General features: G+C 39.1%; 1 protein-coding gene across 1 annotated transcript in view; it reads left to right on the forward strand.

Moving 5' to 3' along the window:
• The first annotated feature begins 819 nt into the window (after positions 1–819).
• The window catches only part of LOC106879216 (band 7 protein AGAP004871), a 61539-nt gene continuing 52591 nt past the window's right edge, over positions 820–9767 (forward strand). The window contains exon 1 of the mRNA XM_014928691.2: positions 820–1406. Coding sequence (XP_014784177.1) covers positions 1358–1406 — 49 coding nt within the window. The 5' untranslated portion in view covers positions 820–1357. The remainder of the gene's footprint in view (positions 1407–9767) is intronic.

A 9767-nucleotide genomic window follows, 5' to 3' on the forward strand; every position in this document is an offset into this window, starting at 1 on the left:
AAAGAAGTACATTAGCAAGGAAGGGAGAGGGGGAGTGGGGAATCAATGGTTGTGGTAGGAGGGAGAAGGTGTTTGTTGTTGTTGCTGTTGTAGTGGTGGTGAATCGGCTGGCTTCTTTATCCTTTATCTCCTTTACTTAACCCTTATCCTTTAATCCTACCCCCCCCCCTTTGCTGCAAACGATTAATTGATATGTAAATGAATAATTAAAAATAGAAATTCCTCAATTACCACCACCACCACCATCACTACTACTACTACTACTACTACTACTACTGAATCCCTCTTTCTTTCATCAGCACCAACACCAACAACAGCAGCAACAGCACCAGAAACACAACCACTATTTGCTGCTACTACTACTACTACTACTACAAGTAACAACATAAGCCGCAACGCTGTCAACGTTTCTATCACCACCACCACCATTACTGATACGGTTGCTACTACTACTACTACTACTAGCAACGGCAACGGCAGCAGCAATAGAAAAAAAAAAAGAAAAAAAAAACCGTTACCACCACCACCACCACCACCACCGCCATCATCGCTGTTACTGCTGCAGCTGCTGCCATCTTTAAGAACGACAGCGACGTCGTTTTCGATAATAGTAAGAAGGCGAAAAGAATAACAGCGGCAGCAGCAGCAGCAGAAACGTCACCGCCACTACCACCACTACCAGCAGCAGCAGCAACAGCATCAGAAGAAAAAGTCACCGTCACCACCACCACCACCACCACCACCGGCATTAGCAATAGTAGGAGGAAGAAGAGGAGGGGGAGGAGCAGCAGTAATAGTAGGAGTTTCACTATCACCAGCGAAAGCATCAGCAGCAGCAGCATTAACAACAACAGGGAGAAGCGTGTGAATAACATTCATACATACACCTATCCATTTTAAATACGGTGGGATAGAATTGCTACTATTACTACTACTACTACTACCACCACCACCACTACCACCAGCGCCACGACTACTACCAACTATATACAGACTACAACAACACTATTACCCCCAACACACACGTCTATACTACAAACCCCGTCCCCCGCTTCACTCCAGTCTCTCGTAGTGAAACGTTTTACACTACAGTAATATCAGCGCTGGTATCTCGTATACTACTTAGATATACAACAGTCGCTTATATTCAGTAGTAGCTCACCACGTTTACACTAACACCGATACCACAGTTACACTACAAAACCCATTAACTACAGTAGCTCCGGTTATATATATTTTTTGAGCTGTTTGTAGTAGAAGAAGGAGAACAACAACAACATTAACAACAAGGAGAGCTGACAATAACAAATACCAGCACCACCACCACCACCAATAACAACAACAACACCAACAAAAAATGGATAGCAGCAATAATGAGTTTAAGAATTACTCTGCAAACGAAACAGGTGAGTTAATTTCTATCTTTGAATTAATTCTTCCTCGTGTTTTATTCTTGTTTATTGTTGGTGTTGTTTTCAGAATACAGTTTAGTGTCTGTTCCTGTTATCAAACAATTGGAGAACAGAAATGCTTATTATTATTATTATTGGTGGAAATTCCACCCTGAATTTACCCACGACTGTCTTTCTTTCTTTTATTTTTCTTGTTTGGTCTTAGTATTATAATCTCTCATTCGTTTCTACTCCTGTGGCATCAATGATGAAAGAGTAATGTTATGTACACACCACACAATCACAAATATACACAAGCACGTACGTATTATATAATATTTATATACATATATACACACACGCACCCGTGATACAATATCTGAATGTTTGTGTTTATGCATGAGTATACGGATAATTGGTTGCATTATGTATTTGTATGATGGATGTATGTGTTATATTTAGTGTATATATAAATAGAGCATGGGTTGTATATGAATGTATATGATAATGCATTGATATACATATTTAATGTGTACATATAAAGTGTATATATATGCACGACTTGTAAATGGATGTGTAATATTTGAGCGCCTGTACGTATGTATACGCGGGTAGTTTTATTTATATCTCTGAGAGAAAGGGAGGGATGTGTAAATAGAAATATGTCCTCACACCCATATTTATGTGTGTGTGTACGATTGATGTACACTACCAATATACGCATGCATACATATGTATGTATGTGTGTGTATGTATGTATGATATATGCACGTACTATGAATGGTATTCGTTTATGCATGACTATGCGACCAAATGTGTGTGTGTATATATATTATGCATCTCTATGTATGTCCCAGAACGATTTCCACTTTATTTCTAATGTTCTATTCTTGTAACCTGGGCAACTGTTGAAATTATTTTCGTGTGCATTGACAGGATCAGTAGAGCGTCGGTAGACCAAAAATGCCTACTATATATTGTTACATCTTTTATGATCGTCGCCAGCATAGAAATATTCTGTTTTCACATCCCACCGAATTGTACTTTGCCTTTCATTCATTAGGGAATGGTAAACATAAAGTTCCAGTAAATTACTTCACAGCATCTACCCCGCCATACTCCTCTAACTGTCTCTTTCTCTCTCTCTCTGTTTCTCTTATACCAAACACTGTAAGCCTTGTGGAAACCAATCTTAGAAATTATTGTTATCTTGGTTGTTTATTTTAAAATTCCCCATCTTTAATGTATCATAAAAAATAAACGCGATCACCAGAACAACAAATGGTTGACCCACCCGGAGGCAACTTTCGACTGGTTTTTAATTGGGTCTCTTAGAATGTATGTATGTTCAGCCTTCAGTCTAGCCTGATCTAGTAAATCTATCATGAAAGACATCCAGTCACCATAATTTCGTTACGTTTTCTTTTTTCTTTTGATATTTCAGGTATGCCAGACCTCCTGCCTCTTTTTCAGACGGCAGTAGCAAGTAGTTTGGGGAAGCTATGACTGCTATTTCTAGCATGCTGAGCGGCTGCATAAGTTACCTTCGTATTGTGTATGTGTATACAAACATATATGTGCATAATTCAAGCTGAAGCTGTTTATTATAATTACAAATAACGTTTGCAAACGGTTATTGTTATCGAAATGAATGGGTCCCAAGGACTCTCAGAATGTTGTTATATTCTCTGCATAATGCTCTCAGCCGGTTTTTGTCATCGAAAAGGCTTCGTTCCAGTGTGTGTGTATGTATGTATGTATATATATGTATGTATATATATATATATATATATATATATATATATACACTTCATCCTGAGCGTCCTATGTTTGCTTCATGAGGCTGGAATCCTCCGAAGTTAGTGATCCCAGAGGCGTCATCATGCGTAGAGCCGACCAGGTCCACCAGTGCTCGCCATTGCTGGCGGTCCCGTGCCAGCCCTTCTGCATTCTATATACTCTTTTACTTGTTTCAGTCATTTGACTGCGGCCATGCTGGAGCACCACCTTTATAATATATATATATATTGTGTCCGGGGAGTCATAGTGCCTTAATGCAAAAAACGAAGTTAAATATATATTATCTAAAACGCTTTGATTTGGTCCCTGCAATTTAAGTTTCTAAGGCTTGTAAAAAGCCTAACCCGACAGGTTTTATATATATTCTTGCTTTAGTCATTTGACTGCGGCAGTGCTGGAGCACCGCCTTTCGTCGAACAAATCGACCCCCAGGACTTATTCTTTGTAAGCTTAGTACTTATTCGATCGGCATCTTTTGCCGAACCGCTAAGTTACGGGGACGTAAACACACCAACATCAGTTGTCAGGCGATGGTGGACACATATATACACACACATACAACGGGCTTCTTTCAGTTTCCGTCTATCAAATCCATTCACAAGGCTTTGTTTGGCCCGAGGCTATAGTAGAAGACACTTGTCCAAGGTGCCACGCAGTGGGAGTGAGCCCGGAACCATGTAGCTGGGAAGCATGCTTCTTACCACACAACAGGAAGCTATGGGAATTGAACCCAGTGTCCATCAGATACTGGCTGTGTGGTCTATCATTAAGCTAAACGGTCCATGACAAATATATATATATATATATATATATATATATAAAGCGACCCGCCAATACAATTTGCGGTATTGCGAGATTGCTGACCGAAAATTATTTAAAATTCCTTTGGTGGACCGATGCAGAGAGAAGCAGTAATAATATGGGATTAAAACCGACCCGTATCCCCTCATTCCGTTGCCAAAGAAAAACGGTGCAACTTCCGTCTTGTGTCAAGATAAATAATTTTCAATGTCCATTGAATATCATTTTTTTTTCAACTCTGTCAACACTGATGGAACGAGAGCCATGACCATTCATCTCCATCAAGTCAACAAGAGTATGGTTTAACACTTGTGACACCAACCTGCCGAACACCACCCTAGTTGTAGAAAAAGAAAACTTCCTGTTTTAACGGGATCTAAATTAGAACACCCTCTGTCAAAATTCCTTGTTCATTTACGTTTCAAACATCAGCTTACTAATGGCAAAATTATTCTAGTATATACTCCAGTAATTTTTAAAAATTGGAACAAAAGTAGGGAGTTTCAACTGAAATATATATAGGAATAGTGTGGAAGTTTTTGGCTGTTGTTTCTGGCAGATCGTTTGACCACGCAACTCCCTACCTACTTCTGGTTTCTAAATTCGTAACTGAGACTGTTTCATGAAGAGACTTTCAGCATTCCACCCGAATATCTGTAACAGTCAGCCGTGGTGTTATCTTGATCAAAATAAAACCCTCATTGTTATTTTTTGTAGAGCACCGGGACGAAATGCTTTACAGCACTTCAGTTGTGTCTTTTCTTATGTTCTTGTATTCGAATCTCGATGAAATCGAATGTTATTTTTCAACCTTCCGGGACCGTTCATTTAAAGTGCCGGTCAGGTGTTGCGGTTCTTTGTATTAGTGTATTAAGGCGGTAAACTCAAAATGAGAATACAAAATACGAACAGAAACCAGAATACAATGCAAACACGAACGTTATTCTGAATACGTTGATATATTCGAACTTGTGTCTTTCGGAAGTTGTTATCGTCGTAACATTTCGGCTGCTGTACCTTCCGGCTTCCTTCACGTTTAAAACTCTTAATTTCCACTTTTTGTTTTGTCCCACGGGGGGAAATAATATGGTTTTGTAGCCTTACTAGTGGGCTGAGTTCAATCCTTGCATCAATCAACGTGTGTGTGTGCATGGGCGCGCGCTTGTATTTTAGTCCTTCCTGTACAGTTTAGATGTCTCCAATAATCCCAGTTTTGAGCATAATCAGTTTGAGCTTTGCTACATCTTCCCAGGTGATGCCAAATTACTTAAAGATCTTTGAAGAAGGCGCAGTCTGTCGCTTTGAGTCTCTCTCTCTCTCCCTTCGATACTCGTGGTATCTATTTTACATCTGTCTTGGATATTCGTTCTTCTGGCAGCTGGAAAACATGACCTGCAAGTTTCGCTCTTCTTCCCGCCACGACCTTCTGCACGCTGCGCAGATTGGATCATCTCAGGCGTTCAGGGTCTGTGATCCTGTTCCTGTAGGCGAGTATTCTACGTAAACACCATTGGTTGATGTGTAACGAATTATCGGCATCGCAAGTAGTGGAGTACCTAATAAGGAGGATACCCCTTGTATGGATATAAAAGTACGAGAACAGCCTACCCAACACCCGCGGGTTTAGTTAAGGGTCCTATTCGAAATTTCGAGAACATTAGCAAATAACGTAAACGCTTAAAGATACGGGCACCAAACTGAATATGGCGGTGTATAACAATGGTTTAGATACAAGGCCAGCAATGTCGAGGGGTAGGGTTTAGCAGACATCATCAACTCTTATTACTTGACTGGTACATAATTTTATCGACCCCGAAGGGATGAAAGGTAAAACTAGCCTCGGCTGCGGGCATTTTGTCCGGTGCAGTAACGATTCTGTCAATCCATCGACCATTTCTAAATCTGTGTATAATAATGGCGAACCCCAGTTACCACCACTATTCAGCTAAAACACGAATGTCATTATATTTTCTGAAGAACCCAACAATACTTTGAATATGCATAATTATGTGTTTCCTGTGTATTAAATACGTAATTGTATAATGTATATATTATACTATTATATATCATACATCTTATCTGTCTGTTTGTCCCTCTCATATATATATATATATATATATATATATATATATATATATATATATACACACATATATATATATATATATATATATATAAGGAAGGGTAGTATTGTTTGATCCAATATTATTAGTGGCTCAGCCAGATTGTTATAGTTTCGTGTAGGATTTCATATTTGGGTCGCCTTACACACGACCAATCTGGTGATTTATAACTAATATGCATTTAGGCATATCAAGTGACTGCGATACTTGACTGGTAGTTGTTCTATCGACTATAGACGTCAAAAGAGAAAGAAAGACGAAGTTGATCTCACTGTTGATCTCATATTGGTTTCAAATTTTTGGCACAAAGCCAGTAATTTCTTGGAAAGACTAAGTAGATTACATCGACACCATTGCTCAACTGGTACTTACTTTATCCTGTTCGAATGGATGAAAAGCGAAGTCGACCTCGGCAGAATATCTCCCTATTTATATTGCGTCAAGCAAAATTATCCTTGTCGTATATTTAAACGGTTACATATTTTATAAGGATGACGATTGGTTTGTTTAACCTTTTATTCTACCGGTGAATAAAAGTACCAGTTAAATTCTTTCTCAGTCGGTTGCACAACACTATGAGATGTCGTGGGAGACCATCCAATATAGTTCATTTTCCTTGTGTGTTGCTAAGAGGGGTGTTAGTAATATTCTGGGACCGATTTCATCGATCCATCCATTTTTGGCACTCTTCCTGAGAGAGTCGTAGGAATAGAATCCTCAAACATCTCCTCCACGCTGTCCTATCAGAAGCAACCGTCGTTACACTTTCCCGCTGGATTCCCAAGACTGACCAGTTGAGACTGTGGATATTATCCAACCACGTCGCTCGTGGTCTATCCTGACGTCTTCTGCCGGTTGGCTCGGCTTGAAGAAGCTGTCTTGCAACACCATTTCGTTAAGTTTCACCCATATTCCTTTGTCAAGGAAAAACAATGCAACCTCTACCTATATCATCTTTCTTTAAGGCGGCGAGCCTTCAAGAATTTTAGTCGAACGAATCGACCCCAGTACTTATTTTTTAAAGCCTGGTATTTATTCTATCAGTCTCTTTTGCTGAAACCCTAGGATACAGGTGCATTAACCAACACTGATTGTCAAGCATTTGGCGGAGAAGAGGGAGCTTCTACCAAATCCACTCACGAGGCCTTGGTCAGCCCAAGGCTGTAGTAGAAGACGCTCGCTCAAAGAACCACACACTGGGACGGAACTCAGAACCCTGTAGTTGGAAAGCAAACTTTTTACCACCCAGCCATGCCTGCGCCTATATTTTATATACAATTATAATTATTCTTTCAGTGATATCGTGGCTCTTTGCGTTCTGTGTTCAAATCTCGCCGAGGTCAACCTTGTCTTTTATCTTTACGGGGGTCGATGAATAAAATATCCGCCAAATCTCTCAGTGCATTGTGAAAGGGTCATTGAGTACCATCAATATTCCGTTACCGATAAAGAACTGGAGTGGGTGTCAAGCAAGGATTAGCTGTCACCTAACCTCTAGTATACTACAATAACCGCCAGAGGAAACTAGATATGGTAGATATCGACGGACCGATATGCTTGCTGCGCACCAGACGACAGGTTTATCTTTTCTCTGACCTATGTATCAATGTGTCATATATGATACCACCATGCGTCACTCCCTGTTTCACCATGCGTCATACAAGACGCGCATTCTCAATCTTTTTCAAACACCAGAGTAACTTACAAAAGGAAAGCTTTATATTACTCAGAGCGTATGAAACGAGGGCTAACTGAAAACAAGCATGGATGTTTTGAACAAACCAATGAAAATGCTTTTGAACAGGCAAAGGATTAAAGAATCAAGACGATATATTTATACTTAACCACTAGCGTAGCTAAAGTGTGTGCCGCCCGGACCCCATAAAAAGCACATTTACTGCAGCAAACCCAAAATTGGTGCCCCTTTAAAAGTGTCGCTAGTGTACTGAACCCCACTTCCATTAAATATACATATTTCAAGTATTTTTATTTGATTTTAGAACGGTATTTCTCAATCAATTTTTTTTTTAACCTCTGGGCTCCTTTGGTTCCCATTTTACGTCGGGGACGGGAGACCCTCATAGCAATTCGATGTTTAAAGAATTATATTTTAATGATTAATATTCTTTTATACGTCTCAGCTCTAACGTTGTGGCCATGCTGGAGCACCATTCTATAAAAAGGTTGTTCAAATGTAGACAGCTGCCATGCTGGGGCACCGCCTTGAAGAATTGTAGTCGCGTAAATCGTCCCCGGTATTTGTATATTAAGCCTGGTACTTGTTCTAGCGATCCCTTTGCCAAACCGATGAGTTAAGGGGACGTAAACACGAACACCGGTTATCAAGTGGTGGGACACACACACACACACACACACACACACATAACATAACATACATTTTACGACAGGCTTCTTTCAGTTTTCGTCTGGTAAATCCATTCATGAGGCTTTGGTCTGCCCGAGGCTATAGAAGACACTTGCCCAATGTGCTACTCAGTGGGACTGAACCTGGAACCATGTGGTTTAGAAGCAAGCGTCTTTCCACACAGCCAGGCCTGGTTTTGTTTTTAGGAAGTCGAGCTGTTTTAAGAGTGTTGGGTATTCTAAAGTCTGCATTGTGTGGCAGATATAGTGTCGTTAGAATGGTGTTGCAGGGGTCAAATCAAGAAAACTCCCACATAAAGACATGACTGCCACTCTTACCATTCCATCTTCGTTTCTCCAGAAAATATTCCGGACTACATTACCTAATGAGTAGTTTTTATCGAATACATTAACATGTTTAAATTAAATTTGTGAGATTTGACTGCTATTTCTAGCAGAGAGACTACGTTGGACAGTAGCAGGGTACCGTCTTGTCTTACTCGTGGATGTAGAGGGGGTAGATTACGCTACGTTTTTGGGTCCAGATTTTCAATTCCTACTTCGCAACACTAGACTTCGTCGTTAGTAAAGACATCCCTGAGAAATGCATGAACATCACACAATCTTGCATTTCCTAGCTCATCTTAATATATGTGAGAGCTTTCTGTTCAAAATTTCAAATGCTGTTTGGTTGTTGCCGTAAAACGGATCGATAGACAATCGACGCTAGCAGCTTCAGTTTACTTTTTGGCACCCTCCCTTTAGTCTTGCTTGCTAACTTATCTTCTCACCATGGGATCGAATTGATGTTGCAATTTTCCCGAGGACGATTAAAAATATGTTTTAATTATTGTTATGTATCGAAGATTTACTTATAAATTTCTGTCGATACCTGTCTTCTCTCTTCAGTCTCTGACCTGTATCCATTTCATTTTATTTCTCTCACTCACTCTACTCCCATCTCCCTCGCTCACTATTATATATGTATATATGTATGTATATATGTATGTATATATATATATATATGTATATATATATATGTATATATGTATGTATATATGTATGTATATATGTATGTATATGTATATATGTATGTATATGTATGTATATGTATATATGTATGTATATGTATATATGTATGTATATGTATATATGTATGTATATGTATGTATATGTATATATGTATGTATATGTATATATGTATGTATATGTATATATGTATGTATATGTATATATGTATGTATATGTATGTATATGTATATATGTATGTATATGTATATATGTATGT

Source organism: Octopus bimaculoides, chromosome 22, assembly GCF_001194135.2.
Source record: "Octopus bimaculoides isolate UCB-OBI-ISO-001 chromosome 22, ASM119413v2, whole genome shotgun sequence".
Lineage (NCBI taxonomy): Eukaryota > Metazoa > Mollusca > Cephalopoda > Octopoda > Octopodidae > Octopus > Octopus bimaculoides.